Source organism: Monoraphidium neglectum, assembly GCF_000611645.1.
Source record: "Monoraphidium neglectum strain SAG 48.87 unplaced genomic scaffold scaffold00781, whole genome shotgun sequence".
NCBI classification, from domain to species: Eukaryota; Viridiplantae; Chlorophyta; class Chlorophyceae; order Sphaeropleales; family Selenastraceae; genus Monoraphidium; species Monoraphidium neglectum.
In genome coordinates this window covers 1-20,439 of record NW_014012847.1, presented here as the reverse complement: position 1 = coordinate 20,439, position 20,439 = coordinate 1, and the positions used below count along the sequence as shown (strand labels likewise).

The 20,439-nt window shown below is 65.0% G+C and overlaps 8 protein-coding genes across 8 annotated transcripts; 3 read left to right on the top strand and 5 right to left on the bottom strand.

Annotated features, from left to right (window-relative positions):
- Positions 1 to 1,299: 1,299 nt before the first annotated feature.
- Positions 1,300 to 2,398, top strand: MNEG_5301 (Protein tas; the record flags this gene model as incomplete). The annotated part of the gene is made up of 4 exons (XM_014046230.1): positions 1,300 to 1,359; positions 1,622 to 1,722; positions 1,828 to 1,905; positions 2,134 to 2,398. The coding sequence occupies 4 exons, from the start codon at positions 1,300 to 1,302 to the stop codon at positions 2,396 to 2,398; spliced, it is 504 nt and encodes a 167-aa protein (XP_013901684.1).
- A 692-nt stretch (positions 2,399 to 3,090) lies between these two features.
- On the bottom strand, positions 3,091 to 4,314 carry MNEG_5300 (60S ribosomal protein L22-2; the record flags this gene model as incomplete). Its single annotated transcript, XM_014046229.1, has 3 exons — positions 3,091 to 3,291; positions 3,508 to 3,613; positions 4,244 to 4,314. 3 exons carry the CDS (start codon positions 4,312 to 4,314, stop codon positions 3,091 to 3,093), a joined length of 378 nt encoding a protein of 125 aa, XP_013901683.1.
- Positions 4,315 to 5,162: 848 nt separating this feature from the next.
- On the bottom strand, positions 5,163 to 6,515 carry MNEG_5299 (cytochrome c-type biogeneis protein; the record flags this gene model as incomplete). The annotated part of the gene is made up of 3 exons (XM_014046228.1): positions 5,163 to 5,276; positions 5,509 to 5,751; positions 5,931 to 6,515. 3 exons carry the CDS (start codon positions 6,513 to 6,515, stop codon positions 5,163 to 5,165), a joined length of 942 nt encoding a protein of 313 aa, XP_013901682.1.
- A 778-nt stretch (positions 6,516 to 7,293) lies between these two features.
- MNEG_5298 (hypothetical protein) lies at positions 7,294 to 7,863 on the bottom strand (the record flags this gene model as incomplete). The annotated part of the gene is made up of 2 exons (XM_014046227.1): positions 7,294 to 7,479; positions 7,657 to 7,863. The coding sequence occupies 2 exons, from the start codon at positions 7,861 to 7,863 to the stop codon at positions 7,294 to 7,296; spliced, it is 393 nt and encodes a 130-aa protein (XP_013901681.1).
- A 2,037-nt stretch (positions 7,864 to 9,900) lies between these two features.
- Positions 9,901 to 11,882, top strand: MNEG_5297 (hypothetical protein; the record flags this gene model as incomplete). Its single annotated transcript, XM_014046226.1, has 3 exons — positions 9,901 to 11,302; positions 11,503 to 11,582; positions 11,784 to 11,882. The coding sequence occupies 3 exons, from the start codon at positions 9,901 to 9,903 to the stop codon at positions 11,880 to 11,882; spliced, it is 1,581 nt and encodes a 526-aa protein (XP_013901680.1).
- Positions 11,883 to 12,763: 881 nt separating this feature from the next.
- MNEG_5296 (hypothetical protein) lies at positions 12,764 to 15,771 on the top strand (the record flags this gene model as incomplete). The annotated part of the gene is made up of 7 exons (XM_014046225.1): positions 12,764 to 12,830; positions 13,154 to 13,302; positions 13,625 to 13,869; positions 14,105 to 14,420; positions 14,648 to 15,154; positions 15,371 to 15,497; positions 15,659 to 15,771. 7 exons carry the CDS (start codon positions 12,764 to 12,766, stop codon positions 15,769 to 15,771), a joined length of 1,524 nt encoding a protein of 507 aa, XP_013901679.1.
- Positions 15,772 to 16,626: 855 nt separating this feature from the next.
- MNEG_5295 (hypothetical protein) lies at positions 16,627 to 17,622 on the bottom strand (the record flags this gene model as incomplete). The annotated part of the gene is made up of 3 exons (XM_014046224.1): positions 16,627 to 16,852; positions 17,114 to 17,204; positions 17,421 to 17,622. 3 exons carry the CDS (start codon positions 17,620 to 17,622, stop codon positions 16,627 to 16,629), a joined length of 519 nt encoding a protein of 172 aa, XP_013901678.1.
- Positions 17,623 to 18,322: 700 nt separating this feature from the next.
- On the bottom strand, positions 18,323 to 20,115 carry MNEG_5294 (hypothetical protein; the record flags this gene model as incomplete). Its single annotated transcript, XM_014046223.1, has 3 exons — positions 18,323 to 19,180; positions 19,360 to 19,820; positions 20,016 to 20,115. The coding sequence occupies 3 exons, from the start codon at positions 20,113 to 20,115 to the stop codon at positions 18,323 to 18,325; spliced, it is 1,419 nt and encodes a 472-aa protein (XP_013901677.1).
- Positions 20,116 to 20,439: the final 324 nt, after the last annotated feature.

Here is a 20,439-nt window from a genome sequence, read left to right as displayed (position 1 = left end):
GATTTACCCCGTCGCCCCCCGCCGCGAGACGGCCGGCGCCACGTCCCGCATCATCGGCCGCTGGCTGCAGCAGGGCGCGCGGCCGCGCAGCGAGCTCGTGATCGCGTCCAAGGTCGCGGGCCGCAGCACCGGGCTGGAGTGGATCCCGGCGCAGCGGACAGACCCGCCAGGGCAGGACGCAAACCCGGTGCTGGACGGCCCCAGCATCATCCTTGCGGCAGAAGCGGAGCTGAGGTGTGCATTGCGGCGGGGTGGGGTGGCGGCGGATGGGGGGCCAGGGGCGCCTGGCTACGCACAGGTACATGCAGCGTGCGGGCGCATGGCTGGGTGGCGCTGCAGCGTCCGGTCGTGCCTGCACGCCTGTCCCGGCTGACATCCTGTGTGGAGTGGTGCTCACGTGCACGGCCCCTTGTATCAACCCCCGACGACGCCCCGACCGCGGCCCCAGGCGTCTTGGCACTGACTACATTGACATCCTCTACCTGCACTGGCCAGACAGGTGGAGTGGGGCTGCAGCAGAGGGCGCCCCCCCTCCGACCCCTGGCCGCTCGCCGCGCCAATCCCCCTCTGTCTGCGGCTTGTCCGCGCCTTCTGACGTGGCTTCTGCCCCTGCCCAACTCCCTATTCCCGGCACACCGCCTCCTCATTTGTAGTCACCCCTCAGGTCACTCAACCAACCCCGCCCCGCCTCTCGTTTTGCCAGGTACTATGCGGGCTTTGGCCGCAGCCAGTACCTCACCGAAAAGGAGTGGGACTACTCTCCCTTCTCCAGCCTGGTGGCGGCCATCGCTCAGCTCATAGAGGAGGGCAAGGTGGGGTTGGGAGTTCTGGGGGCCAGAGGGTTTAGGCCGCAAGGAGGGCTGCTGGAGGCACGGGGGCAGGGCGGTCAGCGGAAAGGCTTTGGGTGTAGCATGTGTCTCAGCCGCCTTGCGCCCCAGCCAGCCCCGGCTGTGTCCGGCGTAATTCATGCCCGGGCTGTGCCAGCCTGGCCGGCAGCCACCAGCCAGCGAACCCATCCGCCTTGCCCCCCTCTGCCCTCGACAAACCGCGGTGCGTCTCGCCCAGATACGCTACTGGGCGCTCTCCAATGAGACCTCCTTTGGGGTGGTGCGTCCCCCTGCTACCGCGCCGCTGCTGGTTTTGCACTCGTCACTCGCGAGCGCTTCGGTGCCGCTTTGTGCGCCCCAGCCGCGCCTGTAACCCTTGCGCCTGCCGCTTGACACCTCACTGAAGATGAACCTCTCCCGCCGCCTGTTTACCCTGGCTGGGCCAACCCTGCCCCCATAGTGCATGTACTGCATGGTGGCGGACGCGATGGGCGTGGACCGCCCCATCGCCATTCAAAACAGCTTCTCCCTGGTGCGATCAGGCGTGGGGCAGCCTTGCTGGGGTGGGGAACGGCTAGCGTCCCCGACGTTGGGGGGCTGCGTTGCGCTAGAAGGGCGCACACGGGAGAGCGGCAGCGATTAGGGCCCCCTGCAACTGTTTGAGTGCTGCTCAGGCGTCTCTGTCTTTTGATTCCCGGCAAGCACTCAGCACCCCTCTGTGTGCCGCCATCTCCGCCGTCAAGTTGCTCTCGCCTATACACCGTGTGGGTGTGGCACTGCCACCAACACTGCAGGTGCACCGCACCTTTGAGGGCGAGCTCGCGGAGACGTGCTCGCGGCGCCACTTCAACCTCCCCCTGCTGCCGTGGTCCGCACTGGCTGGTGGGGCACTCAGGTGAACTCCGCTGCTCACGGCCCGTGTATACCACGTATGACACACGCGACCGCTTTTTTTCCATTTGCCCCTTATCGTCTTCCCCCTTTCTCGCCCACAACCCAGTGGCAAGTACCTCGAAACGGTGCCGGAGGGCATCTCGCCAGCGGGGCCCACCAGCCGCCTCAATCTCTTCGCTGATAGGTGAGCAGGCACGCCCCAAGCGGCCCCCGCCCGCCCCAACTTGGCGCCTGGGCTCGCCCCGTCCCGTGAATCCAACCACACCTGCCAACAGAAGCACTTGCACGCTATGCTCAAACACGCACACACACATACACACACACACGCGCGCGCGCACGCGCGCGCAGACACACTGTTCTGCTCAGCGCGGTCCCATGACCCTACCCCCAACGCCCCCCACCCCACCCCCAGGTACGCCCGCTTCACCTCGCACCGCGTGCAGCGCGCCGCCGCGCGCTATGCCGAGATCGCCGCGGACTGCGGCCTCACGCCCGCGCAGCTCGCCTACGCGTGGGCGGCGTCGCGGCCGTACGTGGGCAGCACCATCGTGGGGGCCACCAGCCTGGACCAGCTGGCCTCCAACCTGCGCTTCACGGGGGTCGAGCTGGGGCAGGACGTCCTGGACGCCATCGAGGCAGTGCACCTGCAGCGCCGCAACCCCAGCCTGGTGGACTGACGCAGCCGCGCCGCGGCCGGGCGCGCGCCCGCAGCGGCACGGCCGCAGGGCCGGCTCTGAATGACGGCCGGCAGCGCAGCCTCGGGTGTGCGGGGGCCCCGGCAGCTGGCTGTGGGGCATGAGCAGATGCGCACGGGGCCTGCGGTCCCTTGACCCCGGGCTACGGCAAACGACACGTGTCTTTTGAAACTGCTTCTTGCGCCAATGTGACGCCATTACTGAGGTGATGTGGCGGCCAGCACTCGCGTGAGGGCGGCCGCACCTCACCAGCAGGCGCAGTGGCGATGCTGCATCGTGTGCCGTGTGTGGGTGTATGTGTGTTTGTATGTGCTTTTTGTGTCTCTGCGGCACACTGAAAAGATTTCCTTGAAAGAAAACTGCAATGCAAGAAGCAGCGGCCTTTGATGCAATGCAGTGGTTAGCGGCAAGGACGGCAACTGATGCCATCTGTGCCGCTGCTCGTGTAACACATGCCCTTTTGTTGTCGTTGTCATCAAGTCGCGCATGACTCGCGACGGCGCTCTGGCAGCCAAGACGCAGTGACCTGGTTACACACGACCGCAGCCCGCGAGCAAGAGCAAGGCTGCGCACGGCGCCCGCGGCGCCGCCGAGAGAAACAACTCCGTGCCGCCCTCACACCCCGCGAGGGCGCGGCGGCCGTGCGTCCCCGGGCCCCCTGGCCGCGGCCCCCTCTACTCGTCGTCCTCGCCCTCGTTCTCCGCGATGTTGAAGTAGCGGAGCTCGTAGACGGAGCGGTCCTTGTTGGAGGCGATGACGCGCAGCCAGTCGCGCACGTTGTGCTTCTTGAGGAACTTCTTGGTGAGGTACTTGACATACCGCTTGGACATGTGCACCTCGCTGGTCACGGTCACCTTGGACTTGTCGTGGGACACCTGGGCACAGGGGAGCGGGGTGGGGTCAGATGAGTGGACAGACTGGGTGGGGGGAGGTCTGGAAACCCACGCATGTTCAAACTGCTTTGCAGCAATGCAGGAAACGGAGCCTGATGGGCGGCGCCGCGGCATCCAACGCGCAGCCGGTCGGCTTTTTCCAGCGTTGGTGCCCTCCCCTCCCCTGCCCTCCCCTCCGCTCCCCGCGCGGCCCCGCACCTTGACGTTGTCCCCCAGCACGCCGGTCTTGCCGCTGACCTTGATCTTGTCGGCCAGGAACTTCTCAAACGACGCGATCTCCATGATGGAGTCCCCCACGGGCTTGCTGCAAGGGCAGGAAGGGGTTCAGGGTGGGTGTGTGGGTGTGCGCGTCACAGCATGCAGTTTTACGAGGGCGTATGTGGAGGCAACGAGCCCAAGGAGGCAGCACAGCCCCATAGGATGCCGACGCCCGGGACATGCCCAGCTGCAGTGCTTGGCGCCCGGCAGCTGCTGTTGAGATATCCATCGATGCTGCCGGATGTCTGCTGCGGTTGGTATCCCCTACATCATGCCAGGCAGCGAGGCAGGCTGGCCACACTGCGTGGCGGTTCACTGGCGATGCCGTCAAGCATAACCCGTTGCAGCAGCAACACCACTGCTTGCTGCTGCGCAATAGCTCAGCAGCCACACGGCCACCAACCACCACAGCAGCCGCACGATGGCGCTGCTCGTTTTGCCAGTCGCTGCCTGCCCAAGCGGCGTCCGCCACTGCTCATGGCTGCAATGACGCTTGCCGCTGCGCCTGCCGCAATTTCTGCCACCACTGCGCTGCAAATGCTAGTCCAAGTGCCAATCGCACATTCACCTTGTCTCCCTAGTTGAACAGGTCCCCGGCCTACACTCAACCCACCACTATTCACTGCTGGCAGCAACACGCTGCGCATCCACAACAGCAGACAAATCATTCACGCACCTGCAGTCGATCACGAAGACCTGGGCCTTCTTCTTGGCGGCCACGCCCTTGGCAGCCTTAGCGATCGCCATCGCAAGCTAGTTTTGTCCGCTGTGGGGCACGGGCGCAGGCGCGACAGTGGCGGAGGCGGCGCAGCAATGAGCGCACTTGGAGCACCGCCGCACGCGGAGCGGTGCAGCAGGCAGCTGCAAGAAAAGTCGATTCTAAGGTGCTCCGTTGGAGTCCCAGTTTTGTGCACTGATGCTCGGCGATGTGGCTGCGGGCTGGCCGTGATGCTGGGCGACAGCACTCGCCGCCAGCCTTCAACAGCCAAAGACGTTTGCAAAACGCAGGTCTAGTCACAAATTACGACATCATTTGCTTCCCGTCTAGGAGGGCCGCTGCCTGCTGCACACGCGTTCAGACTGTGGGCAGCGGCGACCCTCTGTGCGAGGCCGCACCTTGGCTACTATGCGAAGCTAAGGACAAAAAGAGGGCGATGTCGTGGACCTGTGCCCGCTAAGGCAGAACGGGGAGTGGTTTCGCCTTCCACTGCGCCTGCGGCGCGAGTGCTGCGCTTTGCCTGGGAGGCGCTCGACGCTGGGCAGGCCGGGATCGCCGTAACCCTGCCGTTTATTGAGTCGTGATACACAGCATGTGGTTTTAATGCTGAAGCACATGGAGTGCGCTTTATTTGGTTTGGGGCAGTTTACAGCCCGCATGACCTGCGGTGAATTGGTTTTGATGCCGTGATTTGTGGCCCCTTTGCCATGGTTCCTGGAACCGGTTGCGCGCATTTGCTTGCTCAGTATCCAAAAAAGACAATTACTGGGTGCCGATAACCTTCGCCAGCCTCTATGACATGACAAGCAGCGGTTGCACATACAGCACTGCCGTCGAGCATGGTGATGTTCACGTGTGCATCCTGGCATAGCGGGCATCACGCGATCCGCGAGAGCAGCGCGTACGTGCCGCCCGACAAAAGGAGCACCCCGCTGGCTGGTGTGACCCAGGCCGAGTACTGCCGCAGCGCCAGCACCTGCTTCACGGCGCCCTGCGGGGCCGCACAGGGACAGGGTTGGTGAGCTGCAGGTTGGGTTTGGTGTGTGACGCGCTCCTCATCATGCTCGTCAACATCATCCGGCTCAGGAAACATGAAAAAAGAGATGCCACGACACAATTGCACGCAGCGGCATCCACCTTGCGATCGTCTTTCACATGCAAGCTCCATCTGTGCCAGCCTGCCCGCCATCCGCCCGGACCACCACCCAGCCGCCCCCGCCCACCGTCGCCGACGCCGCAAACAGCAGCGGCGCCACGTATCCCAGGGAGTATGCCATCAGCAGCGCGCCGCCGCGCAGCGGGTCCCCACTGGCGCTGACGTAGGCCAGCAGAGTGGCCAGGATGGGCGTGCTACAGGGCGACGCCGCAAGCGCAAACGTCGCACCCGCCAGGTAGGCAGTGAGGGCTGGCGGTAGGGGCAGGCGGCGCACGTCGACGTCGAGGGAGGGCAGGCGCAGCGGCAGGACCTGGCGGGAAGCGGTTGGTTGTTGGAGATCGGCAGGGCAGACGGTGGTGCTCGGGACCAAGAAGGCGCGGCGCAGGGGAAGACTACACAAGCACATACGATTTGAGCGCGTGCGACAGACACTACACAGGCGCAGCAGCGGACGTGTCATGCAGCATCCATCAGGCCCTCAGCCCCCACCTCCAGGAGGTTGAGCCCCATGGCAATGGCCACGCACGCCACCACCAGCGGCGCCGCGTCCCCCAGGGCCGTGCCGTACGCCCTGCCCGCGAGGCTGCTGGCGACGCCGAGCGCCGCAAATGTACTGGCAAGCCCCAGGGAGAAGCTGAGCGCCTGCAGCGCCAGGGGCGGGGGCCGCGGCTGCTGCTGCTGCTGCTGCTGCTGCTGCTGCGGGGGTGTGACAATTCTGGTGCTGCTGCTGGTAGGGGCGCTGCTTTCGCTGCCATCGCCAACATCTTCAACCGCACTCGCTGCAGGCGTGCCGCCACTGGTGCTTGTGCCGCCGTCGCTACCGCTTTGCACGCCACCCGCAGTGGAGGGTGCATACCCGCCTATGTAGCCTATAGTCAAGGGCAGCACGCTCAGCGTGCATGGTGACAAGCTGGTGACCAGGCCAGCAGCCAGCACGATGGCAAAGCTTGCCGGCGTCAAGCCGGTCAGCTGCTGCTGCACTAAAACGTCAAATTGCTGCGTCAGCGCGTACACGCCCATGCCGCCATCGGCTGCCACTGCCAGGTCTGCAAGTGCAGTTTGCACTGACTGCATTGCATGTGCGGGGCTTGGGGTGCCGGCGGCCAGGGCAGCAGCGAAGCCGCCTCCGAGCACGCGCACTGCTGCAGCGTGTTGCCGCGTCACAGCATGCCCATGTTCGCATTTGCACGGTGGGGCGCAACTCTTATGCAAAAGTGAATGAGTTGCAAACCGACTGTGACAGGCCATCGGGTGCTACACCGCGGTCTTACAGGCTTTGCGAGATCCGCTTGAATTACGAGTGGGTTCAGTTGCGGACCGGAGTTGATGTGAGGTGCAAAAGCACAGAATTTGTATAAATGTGGCTGCCGCGGATCCCTGGCAAGCCGCGCTGTCTACATCACTTGTGTATGCGCTGTCTACGTCACTTGTGTGCGAGCGGAGAGTGCTGTACTTCTGTACAGTGCCCATGATAGCCCCGAGCCGCGAGTGCTTGCCATAATTGCATACCTTCTGCTGTTGAGATTTCAGACAGTGGCACATGCATCCTCACGAAACCGGCCTGGTTGACGGTCAAAAAGTCCTGGCTGAAGGCCGAAACGGGTATCAGTTCTTCTCGCATTCAAGACAACCAGGGGTCAACAAAAGGCTTACACGGCAGATAAATACACCCACATAGCCTGGTCGACACCAAGTCACAGGACCTGATGTAGCTCAGAACCCTGTCACTGTTGAAACAAGCAGCAGGCTTTCGTGCATTGGCTATGAGCAAAGGGTGCAGCTGTTCCCGCCTTGATACCCCACCGGCGCCCGCGGCTCCACCGCCGCCATGGGGTAGGATCATGAGTCCGAGTCACGGGTCGGCCAGCGTGCCTATGCAGTAGTCCCCTAGGATGTCAAACACTGTAGGCGGGTGCTGTGGCCCATGGAACCCCTGGGTGGCGTCACCGCCCGCATTGTACATGATCGCCATGCCGCCGGGGTGCTCGTCAACATAGTCTGTCATGTCGTATACCCTCCACTCCTTGCTGCGCTGGTCCTGCGAAGGTGATGGGAGAGGAGAGGGCATGAGCGGCGCCTCCTGTGCACAGCTCAGCACGCTGCCGTGGCCTAACCTGCCCTGCTCTGAGCGTCGCTCGTCTGCCTGCTGCAGCCCGTGCAGGCGCCGCGTCCACACGCAGAAGAGGATGGGACGGTTGATGGCTCTGCAGCCCACCTGGATGATGAGCCAAAGGTCATCTGCCGACGCGTGCTTGGCAACCTCCTCGCGCGACCAGGTCCCTATAACCAGCTGCCGTTTAGGCTTGGCGGCGCTGCTGACCGTCTGCACGTGCCCCTTGAATGCTGCCTGTTTCTGGCGAAAGGCAAGCAGCACGAGGAGTGCCGCGACGACGACCACAGCGGCCGCGATCAGGCCGTCCATCAGTTGCTGTGCTGCACGGTGTATCTGAAGCGTCGCGCTGCTTGCTGCCGCTGACGAGGTCCGCCAAACTTCGGCCTGCGCTCACGAACTCAAGCCTGCTCTGATTGCGTGTTCCTTTGTCGCCGTTCCTTCGACAAATGACACGGATCTGCATGCGAAATGCAAGCAGCGCGGGAGATCTACAACACTGCGATAACAAGCTCACGTGTGATACACCAAACAACAGCACTTGACCAATGGCAGCGCCCAATGTATAGTTGTGTTGTCTGTCTGCGCCAGGATGGTTTGCATCCAGGGTCACAGCACCCAGGTGACAACTCACTCGGCGCTCCCACGCTGGGACAGGTGCACACACTTCCGTGTGTTGCGTCCAAGAAAGAGTGCAGCAATTGGTGCAGAATCTTCTGCATTCCTTCTGCTGCCACAATCCAAGGCATTGGCTGCACAGCTACCGGTAACCACGCTTTGACCGTTGCCCACACAGAGGTGTTTTTGGGTGTCAGCCGCATGCCTGTGCCATGCCGTCATTCAAGATATGCATTGCACTGAGCCCCTTCTGGTTGCCTGTACTGCACTGCCAGTACTGGAGCCAGCTTTACGCCAATCTGCATGGGGGTCACAAGGTGCAGGGGTTCAGCCTCAGGCGCGACAGCACGCAGTCACACTTAGCTATGGTGCACCGTGACTATTGTGCCATCAGCTGCAAGTCTGAGCAGATGCTTGCACTGCTTGCCAGGACATCCACTGCGAGAGAGGCGGGTGAGTGCTGGGTGACAGGGTGCGAGGGTGGCAAAGCCCAGCACGGCTTGGGGGTCTTGCCAGCAACTCATCCTTGGGCTCGTGAGCCACTCAAATCTGTGCGGTATGTGTTTGATAGCCCTGCACGCTCGGAGGCCACATTATCACTGGGCTTGGAATACGTCATTGCTCACTCCGACACAGCGAACGGCACGCGTTCCGCATTCCCCTGCGCTGATTGTGTAGACTACCTCGTTAATATAGCAACTATGGCCGATCAGGGCCTGCCGCCCACGGCCGGGCTCGCTGTAGCCGGTGTCGATCCAGCGTTGCTGCGCGCAGCCCTCGTGCGCGCGGCCATGCAGCTGCAGCAGCTACGGTCGATGCAGCCTGTGGTGAAGCAGGAGCCGCCAGATGCTGCCGCGGGCATGCAGCTGGGCGGGTTCGGCGCGAGCGGGAGTGGGGTGCAGGCTCCGCCACCGACTCGCCGACATTGGCAGGAGCTGCCATGTGTCAAGGAGGAGAGGGTTGATCAGGGCGCGCCAGGTCATGTCCCACAGCAACAGCCGCAGCAGCAGCAGCAGCAGCAGCCGGCGCCGCCGCCGCCGCCGCCGCCAGCGTACCGCCCAAGGCGTCAGCAAACCGCTCTTGAGCTTGAGCTGGAGGCTCATGATTTTGAGGCGCGGCAGCAGCGGCTGCAAGAGAAGCGGTTGCAACAGCAGCAGGAGGTGCGGCGGCGTCAGTTGGAGGCCGAGCTGCAGACACGCCAGAAATCGCTCAGGCAGCGCCAGCGGCGGCGGCAAGAGGCGGATGCGCAGCTCCGAGCCGCCAAGGCGTACAAGCGCGCCCACGAGCGCCCCGCGGGCGGCGGCGGCCCTGCGGCCAAGAAGCAGCGCACCAGCGCCGCCCCCGCAGCAGCAGCCCCGGAGCCTGCCTTGCTGGAGTACCCAGTAAGGCCCACCTGCCGCTCGCAGCATCCTGCATTACTGGGGCCTTTGTTGCGTCTGGAGCAGGCCCTCTGACAGCGCGTCTCGGCGCGGCGTGTGCCTGACAACATAGGCTGAGCGCTGCCGCAGCAGGGGCGCAGCGCGCTTGCTCAGCAAGAACGGATGATAGCATCCCTCCGCCGCCAGCAAGCCTGAGCTCCCACGCGATGAACCGGCCTCGCAATAGACTCGCATGCTGGCACCATGCATTACACACCCGTGTTGCGTGCACACGCAGGCCCGCCTGCACGGCAAGCCCTACCCAGCCATCAGGCTCGCCTCGGCATGCAAGCCCTTCCGACTTGCCCCCGGCATGGTCCGGCGCTTCTGGCCCGGCGACCCCGCGCCCGCCTTCGTCGACGTGCGCGCCGCGTGCGGCTCGATCAACCTGACGGGCGGCTGGCAGCGCTGCCGGCTGGTGGGCGGCGGCAGGGGTGCAGGGTTTGCCGAGCTGCGGGGCCTGAACCTCTCCAGCTGCGCGGGGCGCACCATCAGCGGCTTCACCAAGAGCCACTGGGGCCTCACCATAAAGGTCTGCCCCGCCGGCGCGCCGCTCCGCCGCTCCGCGGCGCCGGCGGCGCCCGCCGGCAGGCCGGCGCTGCCAGCGCCCATGCGCGTGGAGGAGGGTAGCCTGGTGCACCGGGCCCTGGTGGCGGGCGGGCAGCCGGTCCTGGTGGTGCAGCACGCAAGCGCCAAGACACCGCAGCGGCCCCCTGCATCGTCGGCGGCGGCGCATCCACTTGCCAGCATGACTCTGCGCCCGCGCGAGGGTCGGCGGCGGCTCGGCTGCTCTAATTACCAGGCGCAGGTGGCGGCCCGCTGCGTGCACACAGCGGCGGTGCGGTCGTCGCGCCCCAGCGCGCCCGGCTTTCAAGGGGGTGGCGGTGGCGGGCAGAGGGGCGAGAGCAGCCCACCGGTGAAGCGCCTTCAGCGGGGACCCCACGAGTGGAGCCGCGCCCCAGCGGTGGAGGATGCAGGCACCCTAGACAGCGAGGCCGCGGCGCGCACCGCGTGGCGGGCCGCGACACGCGCGGCGCGGAACGCCCGCGCCGCGGCGCGAGAGAGGGAGCAGGAGCCGCAGGCGAGGGAGGAGGCGCGAGCGGCGGAGCGGCGCCAACCAGCAGCGCAGCGCAAGGCGAAGGCTGCGGCCGTGCTGGCAAAAAGCGCCGCTGCACAGGATGCAGGGCAAGGGCGGCAAGACGAGCTGCAGGTTCCTGAGCAGCCCGTTAAGCGGCCTCATGGCCAGCCGTGCAAGACGCCGCCTGGATTTCCCATGGCTGCAGCGGCAGGCGGTGCTGCACCAAGCATTGGCCACTCTCCCTCGTCCGCCGGCAAGGCCACAAGCGTGCAGGGGTCTGGCCAAGGTAGCGCGGCGCGCCACAGCAGCAGCGGCGGCGACGCTGGGTGCGGCAGCGGCGGCGGAACGCCCAGCCGCGGCGTCGACGCGTGTGCGGCACCCGCGACCGGCGCCGCAGCTCTTTTGAACCCCGCCACTGGAGCTGCAGTGCAAGCGCTGCCGGCTGCGCAGCAGTCGCACGAGCAGCGGCAGGCAGGGCGGGCAGGGCAGGGCGAAGGCCAGGGCCACGGCGCGGTGCTGCAGCAGCCAGAGTCGGGAGGAGACGAGCAGCAGCAGGCGGTGCTGCAGCTGCCAGACGCGTCGCAGCTGTGGCAGGCGTACGGGGCGCTGGCCAGGCTGGGGCTCGAGCTCGGGGCAGGTGAGCTGCGTCGCAGCGCGCCGCCATCTGCGGCCGGCACCACCCGCGTGCCCCCGTCCCTGCATCAGCGCTGAGCGCCCGGCCGGCGCGGCGGGCGGTCAGGGACGTTCTGTTCCAAGACGCACATGCCGACATTTGCCTGCAGAGTGCGCCTCTACCCCAAGTAAAGAGGCGCGCGCGCACGCGCCTCGCACCGCCAGGTTTGGACCTGCTGGAGGCCCTGGACCGCGGCGCGCGGCGCGCCGAGGGGGACGCCGACGCGGAGCGTGCGTTCCTTCTGGTGAGCCCATCCCTGCTCTCGGACCTGCTGCGCGCATGTGTACGTCGAAATGGGAAGGGCGAGGCGTGCCCCCGCCGCGCCCGCAGGCGAAGGAGCAAACCCAGGGGAAGGAGATGGAGGCGAGGCTGCCACTGAGAGGCATGATCGCTGTCTGAACGGCCTTCCCCGCCACATCGCCGCTGCGCACTGCACATTGCACAGGTGTACTACCGGCCGGTGCAGATGGCGGCGAGAGCGGGGCGGGACGCGGCGCGGCGCGCGTTTGAGGGGTTGGCGCGGGGCATGGGCGGCGGCGCATGACTGGCGCGTGTGTGCTGGTTGGATGACCCATCCCTGCTGCGTTCTGTGGTCCAGGAGCCTGTTGATGTTGATGGGTGTGATGCAGTGCAATGAAGCGCTTGTGCGGCCATCATCAGCACTGATACGCCGCGCGACCCCTGCTTGTGTCGAGAGCTCCACGGCACACCCCGGATTGCACCCCTGCCAACTGTGGGGATCCAGGGAAAGGGAACACCATATGCAACAGGTTCAGGATGTGTGTTGTAGTAATGCCCTACAACCGGGGAGGCCTCAGATGGCAGGGCAATTTGTCGGCATGCGCCCCGCCCGTGGTGCTTGCAGTGCCGCGCTCTATCTGACTGTGGCTTTGATTAATGTGGCACTCGTGCCTGCATGGGGTGTGTGGCGCAAACCGTGTAACTGAAAGGTGCATGCAGCTGTTAAGCATGCAACACACACCCGTCCCCAACACCGGCTGACACACCCTATAGGTGGGGCCCACATGCTTCACGTGGGCTGCAGGACAGGCGAGGCAGCCAAGGGAGCACGTACCTTCTGCGCCGCGCCAAACAAACCTGCTTGATCAAAGGCTGTAAACAGGTCGTTATATAACGCTGACGACCCTATTTGATTGGCTGGACACGCGCGCTGCCCACATGCACCCTGGCCTCTCGGCACTGGTCCCAAGCGTCAACACGACGTGCCCCAGAGAGTGTACTCCGACCCCGCGAATGAGAAGATAGCCTCCTCGAGGTGTAGGTTATTAAGTCGCGCACTTCCACACCTTTTACCATCCGAGATTGCTTGCACAACAGGCATCAGCACGGTACCCGGTGGCACCCCACCCAGGCTGACTTGCAACCGTGCACGGCCCACTCAGTCCCTCTTCTAAACCAAAAGCTATGGAGTCCGATCCCACGAAGATTGTTGACGATGGCGCGCCCAAGTTCAAGGGACCGGTCGATTCGGGTGAGTGCCATCCCGGCGTGCTGGGCACACCGGCCGGCTCCAACATGATTCTCAGCACAGCTCAGTGCCAGCTTATTGCACTGACGGCGTCAGATGGCCAGTTCACCCCAGTGTTGCGACGGCCGCAACACTGCCGCCCATGTGACGCAAGGGGACGCCGCTGCTGTTGCTGGTGCGGGTGCCACCAACACCAGGGGCGGCGCTGTTCACGCATATCGTACTTGCAGCTTTACGCTAGCTGAAGCAGCATCACACACCTCCCTTCATTGGTGCGCCCCCACCAACGTCCTGCCCCATGTGCTCCACTCACTACTCACCCCCAGAGCACAAATCCGAGCGCTTCCGCATCTGGAGCTTCCAGCGGCCCCACCACATGGCTTTCCAGTTCAGCTGGCTGGCCTTCTTCGCGGCATTCGTCTCCACATTCGCACCCGCGGCCCTGCTGCCTGTCATCCGTGACAACCTGGACCTGGTGCGCAGGCTGGGGCGCACACGGGGCCCCTTGAGCAGCCACCGGCCCCTTGGGACCCCGCCAGGGGTCACTCACCCACACTTCTCTGAAACCGCATGCGACGGCCAGCTGGCGTTGATGCGGGCTTCTTATCAGCTATGCTTTGCGCGACAGCCGCGGCCGCAACCCTGGCATCGCTTGCTGCGTGCTGGGAACGGCGGTTGCCGCCGCAGTCACACCTGCCGGCACGCGCCAAGCAGTACAGGCCTGCGCCCCAACTCGCCCCTCTCATACTCACCCAGCCACCTCCTTCATAATCGTCCTTCACTCAATCCACCCACAGACGAAGGTGGACCTGGGTAACGCCGGGATCGCCGCTGTCGTCGGCGCCATTGCCGCTCGTGTGGCCATGGGCAACTTTGTTGACGTCTACGGCCCCCGCTTCGGCATCAGCATCTGCATCGGCCTCACCGCGCCGGCCGTGTACTGCATCGGCATGAGCACCAGCGCGATCGGCTTCATCCTGTCCCGCCTGTTCATCGGGTTCTCGTTGGCCACCTTTGTCGCCTGCCAGTTCTGGTGCACCAGGTGGGGGCCCCCGCCCGCCGCTGCCCCTCGGCGGCCTGCGCCCTGCCGGCAAGCGCGGCACCTTGCATGCTTCTGAAGGGCATGCTTCTGAAGGGTCTGTCCGGTCGTCTCATGGGGAAATGCAGTGGCCCAAGCTATGTGCCATCATGTGGAAGGTCACGTGGACCCTCGCGCACACAGCTGCCAGGATCTCATTCCTGAACATCCGACCCCCACACCCCACCAAACCCCGCAGCATGTTCAACACTAAGCTGGTCGGCACCGCCAACGCCTTTGCCGCCGGCTGGGGCAACATGGGCGGCGGCTTCACCTCCTTCATCATGCCCCTCATCTTCGACGGCATCGCCGCCAGCGGCGTCGCCGTTTTCCATGCGTGGCGCTGGGCCTTCTTCGTGCCAGCGTCTTTCCAGGTGCTGCTCACCATCCTCACGATGGTCATGGCCCAGGACATGCCCGACGGCAACATGGCCGACCTCTACAGCCACGGCGCCCTCAAGAAGCCCGGCGGCGCGTCCGTCTGGAAGGCCGCCGTGTTCAATTACCGCACCTGGGTGAGGCCCGGTGGCACGCGCCGAGCTCGCCGGCCAGCTTTTCCCTCATTCTGGACGGCCTGTGCCCCGCCCGCTCATGCTCCTGGCCCGCTGTGCTTGTTGGCTGCCTGCCCTGCCCTGCCTGCCTGCCGCCTGCGCGCAGCGCCCAGCTTGACTCCTGCGCCCGCGTCCTCCAACCCTCGCGCCCACCATGACGAATCATCGGCACCTCTCCCCAAAACCCGCAGGTGATGGCCATCACGTACGGCTATGGTTTCGGCGTTGAGTTGACCGTCGACAACGTGATCTCCCAGTACATGTTTGACCAGTTCCACCTGCCCCTCTCCATCGCCGGCATGCTTGGCAGCGTCTTCGGCATGATGAACCTCTTCAGCCGCCCCTCTGGCGGCATGATCTCCGACTATGCCGCCAAGCGGTTCGGCATGCGCGGCCGCCTGTGGGTCATGTGGGTCATCCAGTCGCTGTCCGCGGTCTTCTGCATCCTGCTGGGCCTCGTGTCCAACAGCCTCGGCGCGACCATGGCCATCCTCATCATCTTCTCCATCTTCTGCCAGCAGTCCTGCGGCTTGTCCTTCGGTATCGTGCCGTTTGTGTCCAAGCGGTCGACCGGCCTGGTGTCCGGCTTTGTCGGCGCGGGCGGCAACGCGGGCGGCGCCGTCACGCAGGCCATCTTCTTCACCTACTTGTCGATGCCGACCGACAAGGCCTTTGTCTGGATGGGCGTCATGTCGCTGGTGCGCCTCGTGGGCAGCTCTACTGGCCCGTGCTCTTCACCCCTGGGCTGTGCATGCCACCACGCCACCCTGGAATCAGAGCCCTGTTGGCAGCAGCCGGCGCTATCCCAGGACTCCCCGCGCTGCTCAGGCTGCCACGCAGTGGGCTCACCAGTATACCGGCCCACCCAACCGCCGCTGAACCCCCGCCCTCACCGCTAAAATCAATCTCCGCAGGGCATGACGGCGCTGTACCTGACTATGTACTTCCCCATGTGGGGCGGCCTGTTTGTGGGCCCTAAGGTCGGCGTCACCGAGGAGGATTACTACCTGGCTGAGTACACCCCTGAGGAGATCAGTAAGGGTGAGTCAGGGGCCATCTGTGACTGAAACAGGCCAGCACAGCTTCGCCTATGATCTGCAATAAACTTGATGAGTTTGTGATGTGTGTGTGCTCCTGCAACTCTATCTTCCCCTTCTCCGCCGTCTGATGTTGTATGCTGCCGTTTCGTCCCCCCTCCCCAGGCATGGCGTCCGCCTCCGTCAAGTTTGCTTACGAGAGCCGCTCCCAGCGCGGCACCAAGCCGGGCGCAACGGTAGAGGCGGCCGCCCCCAAGATTGTTGCCAGCAGCGCGTGATGCGAGTTTGCTGCACCTGGTACGCCCTGGCAACAGAATGAGAGAGCTATCTGCGCATAAGCGCCCCCCCTTCGTTTGCCGCGCTCGCGGATCACGCATGGGCCTCATGGGTTGCACCTCAGCAGCGCGACTCATTGCACCCGCATAGTCGTATGTACTGCCGCTGCCACTTCTGCTGCCAAAGAACCGAAGACTGAATCCGACATTCGTGGCCAATGCCCGTCGTGACTGTTGGGAAGAGCGCTGGTTTTGATTTGTTACAAACTAGTTGCGGCGAGCGCACCGGCTGGCCCGTGTGCGAGCCGCTCGGCACAGCCTCTCTGTCTGCGCTGGGTTTGTGTGTACACTTGAAACGAGTACAAGCACAGCCACTCCTTCTGTCCAGCATCCCGGCAATATTGTGTCGCCCCTCTGCGTGCACATGCGCGCGGCTTACACGCCCTGTAGTCATGCACTACCCCTGCCTGCACCCCTCCGCCTGCCCAGCGCCGCCAGCCCGCTGGCGGCTCGCGCGGAGGCGAGGATTTGGGCCATTGTCCCCCCACAATTCACTGAAACCCCCCTCAGCTGTAACTGGAAATTTCACAGCTCACGTCCATTGGCTGAGGTGGGGCTTGCATCAGGCTTGCGGACAAGCATCACTGGACATCGCAGGAAATGGGACAAGCTTGTGATGCCAGCACCAGTATCAAAACAGCAGCAGCACCCTGGCAGGGTGGAAAGGGTGAATGAAACCCAATTAATCAATATCACATGCAGCCAAAACACGTTGCGCCACACCAACTGCAACAATAAGTCCAGCAACCATGTGGATGTATCTACAGTACAGGCGCAACATCTGAGCGCGTCACTGCCTCACTTCTTCACCCGCCCGCCCTGGTCCCTAGCACCCTCCCCCTCGCCCTCCCGGATGCCCTCGACGTCGTGGCGCAGCTGCCTGGAAGCTTCCTCGTACTTGTCCTGCGGGCCCAGCCCCACGGCGCTCTCGACGGCGTCTTTGACACGCGCGGCGGCGCTCTGGACCATCTCGGGGATGACCTTGGCGTACCCCTTGCCCTTTTCTTGCTCAGGGGCGTCGTACCTGCAAACGGGAACAGGTTTTGAGGAGGTCTGTGGCAAGATTCGGCAGCGTGGCGGGAGCGGCCACGTGCGCGAGATGGCACGTGGCGGGGCGCCTGTGGGGGTGGACTGCATTGTGTACAAGGAGTGGCGTGGGCAGCCCGCGTGCCTTGGGCTGCACGAGCCGGCTGGCATCTCTGCTCTGCCAGACTACTGCTATGCTGCCCTGCGCGTGGAGTGCACACGGGCGCTGTCTGCAGTTTTTGCGTGTGCTGCAGCTCACTGGTCCTGCAGTGTCATGGAGGCGCGCCAGCCAGCCCTGCGAATTGAGGCCTCAGGGTTGCTGCCGCGGTTTCCGGCAGCATCCACGGGGTCTGTGGGAGGCCCGGGCACGGGTTGCGACCGGCAGGCGCAGGCGGTTGTTGCAGTGTGGGTGGTGGGGCACAGGGAGGGCGGCTTGATTGGGGCATGAGGGGTCGTGCGCTGTCTGGCGCTGATGTACAACAATTTGCGTAAGTGGCGGCCTCCTCAATCAGCAACAAAAAGAAATGAGATCCCGACTGCGACGGCAGCAGCAGGGTCCTGTGCACCTGATGGTGCATCGGGGCTCCTGGGAGGCCACACGCCAGGTTGGTGCTCCTGTGCAACCGAGCGCGCGGCCGGCCCCGGGCCACGCGACGCGCCTCTCTCTTGCTCCTGATTCTGTGTGGTGAACGCACGGATCGAGGTAGCTGGAAGGACTGAGGGGACGAGCAGCCCGCGCAGCCCGCGCTGAGCAGTCGAGATCGCCATCGGCCCTGTATGCTGGTATACAAAAACCCACAGGTTCCAATCCCAGGAACATTGTGTAGCACGCGTGTTTGTTCTCTGATGCAGACACTGCGGGACCGGCTGCTGGTGACGTCAGCAGCATGAATCAGTCACACCCAGTCAGACTTGACAACACAACATGTTGGTGCGGTGGGGGGGGGGGGGGGTGCGGCCCAGTAGTGGTCCCCGTGAGCATAAATCCCGAATGTAGAGCAGTATTGCACACTTGCTCGCAGCCAGAGCGGGCTGCAGGGCCGCCGGCAGTGCTGTCGCTTTTAGTTGCGATGAAGTTTGGGCGACGATGATAGATTGGGGGGAGGCGCACAGGTTGAGTTGCCCGTGCCCTGTTTTTGTTGCCGATTGCACCGCCACCATGCCCAAGGGCCTTTGCAGAGTAAAACCCAGCATCGTCTGGCTTGAAGGCTGTCCAGTGAGCGAGCGCCCATCCCCTGCGCTCTGGGGTGCAGCGTCGGGTGCCAGCAACGTGTGGGTGTGCAGCATGGTTAACAACATTACAGATAGAGAGGCATGTGAAAGCATGTGCGCATGTACACTTTCTCGAATCCTGCGTAGAACAGCTCAGTGCTTGACGTTGACTTTGTTCATCAGTGAGGTGTCAGGTGTGCTTTCCCTCAGTGCAAGACAGCTGCTGGTGATCGTTTCCTCAGCTATCAGAAACAACTCAGTCAATGATTATCACATCTTCCTCGTCAAAGATCGGGGGTGGCGGTCCCGCCACCGCGGCAGCAGCAACCCTGTGGGTGCGGTCTGTGTCGCCGCAGCCGCCACCTGCCACCTGCCCCTGTGATGCCCTGCGGTCGGCGTAGGCTCCGCCACCAGCCCGAGCGTCAGCGTCTGCCGCGGGCCGCCGCCAGGCCGCGCCACCTGCGCCCCGCCCCGCGAGCCTGTCGGCCTGCCACTCTGCGCGCCCCGCCGCCGCCTGCAGGAACGCGGCCGCGCCCTCCCGCGTCTGCGCCAGCTGCACGTGCCACCCCCGCCGCAGCGCCAGCGCCAGCAGCCACAGCCACGCGCCGCGGGCGACCGCAGCAGTGTCCATCGCCAGCAGCGCCTCCCTCTCTTCCCGCGCGGCCTTATTCGTCAGCCGGCGCCCGGGGTCCCGCTCTGCGTCGCACGCGGCGCGCTGCATCTGAGTCAAGCTTCCTTCCAGGTTCTCCACCAACAGCACGCGCCTCGCCGCCTCCCCCGCGCCCTCGTCCCCGCGTTCTCCGCCATCGCCGGCCGCCGCAGAGTCTGCGAAGCGCCGCAGCAGCGAGTCCAGCAGTGTGGCGACCTCTTCTGCCACCTCAGCCTCCTGCCGCTGCGCCGCGCCCGCGCCCGCACCCTCGCCCACGCCACCCAAGCAGCCGCGCAGCCCCAGCCCGCCCTCCTCGTCGTCCTCATCCCAGCTGTCGCCGTCGCGCGCGCCCTCGCCTGCCACAGCCGCCTTGTGGCAGGCGCCCAGCAGCTGCAGCAGGCGGCGGCCGCCGGCGTACATGATGCGCAGCGCCGGCAGGCGGCCGTGCGCATACAGTCTCAGCCCCTGCATCGTCGGCAAGGGGGAATAGGGACCGGGCCTTGACCTGGAGATCGCGGCAGACCAGGGCCTAGGAGCCGCAGCCAGGCAAAGGCCGATCAGGGCAGACGCGCAGCGCCCTCTGATGGATGACAAACCTCCCTCAATCATGCTGTTGCAAACCCTCTATTAGTCGCTGCACTCACTCGGCACTCGTCCTCCCCCAGCCGCTGGTCGAACGCCTCCTCCACGTCCACCGTCGGCGCCGCCTCTGGCGACCGCAGCTCCTCCGGCATCTCGTGGCGTGTCAGGTGGCGCGACACACGGTGGCACAGCGTCTTCAGCTGCCTGTACGTCACAGGCCCGAGCCGCCCCTGCTGCTGCTGCTGCTGCTGCTGCTGCTGCCCCGGCGGGCCGCTCGAGGCGGCGGTGCCTCCAGGCGGCGGTGGCTGCCACCCTATGTGGCGGGCGCGCTCGAGGCGACGGCCGGCGTCGAGGGCGAGCAGCTGGCTGAGGGCGCGCAGCACGGACTGCGCGTAGCCATGGGTGGAGACCAAGAAGACCCTCTGGACTGTCCCGAAGGGGCTCAGGACAGTCCGCACCACCCAATCGCAGATGTCCGCCTCGGACTGCAGCGCGTAGGCCTCGTCAGGGCGCGCCGCGGTGGCTGCGTCGGAAGGCACGCGGGCGGGCGGGCGGCGCGTCAGTGTTGGGTTTGAAGGCGTTGGAGGGTGCCAAGGACTTGCGAGCTAATGGAGCGGGGCGCGCTAGCAGGGCGAACCACCACATAGGAGGACGCGGGCGCCTCACGGAGTTGCTGGGTGCGGGCGCAATGAGGCCTTTGGTGCTTCATGGTGCCCACCCGTGCCGTACGCGACGCAGGACTCGGCCTGCCGCGTGACGCCCTCCACGAGCAGCAGCTGGTGTGGCAGCAGCGCCCGCAGCGCGTTCATCCGCTGCATCTGCCGCAGGTGGTCCCTGGCAGGGGCGCACAAATGTGAAACAACGTGGGATGACCGTCCTGCGGAATCCCGGCACACCCTCTGTGAAGGTCCTGCTTGGGACCCAGGACGCGCCGGATCCCAGGCCGCCAGTGTTTCGGTGTCGCCCCAAAGTCAGGGCGCAGCACCCGAATGCAGCCCCGCCGCGGCCGCAGCGCACGCGCGTACATCCGCAGTTTCCGCCCTTTCCCAAGAGCCGCACCTGACAAAGGAGCGCCCCACCAGGTCCTGCACTGTCTTCCTCTCCACCACCGCCCCCGCCACAAAGCACCCCGCCAGCCGCGC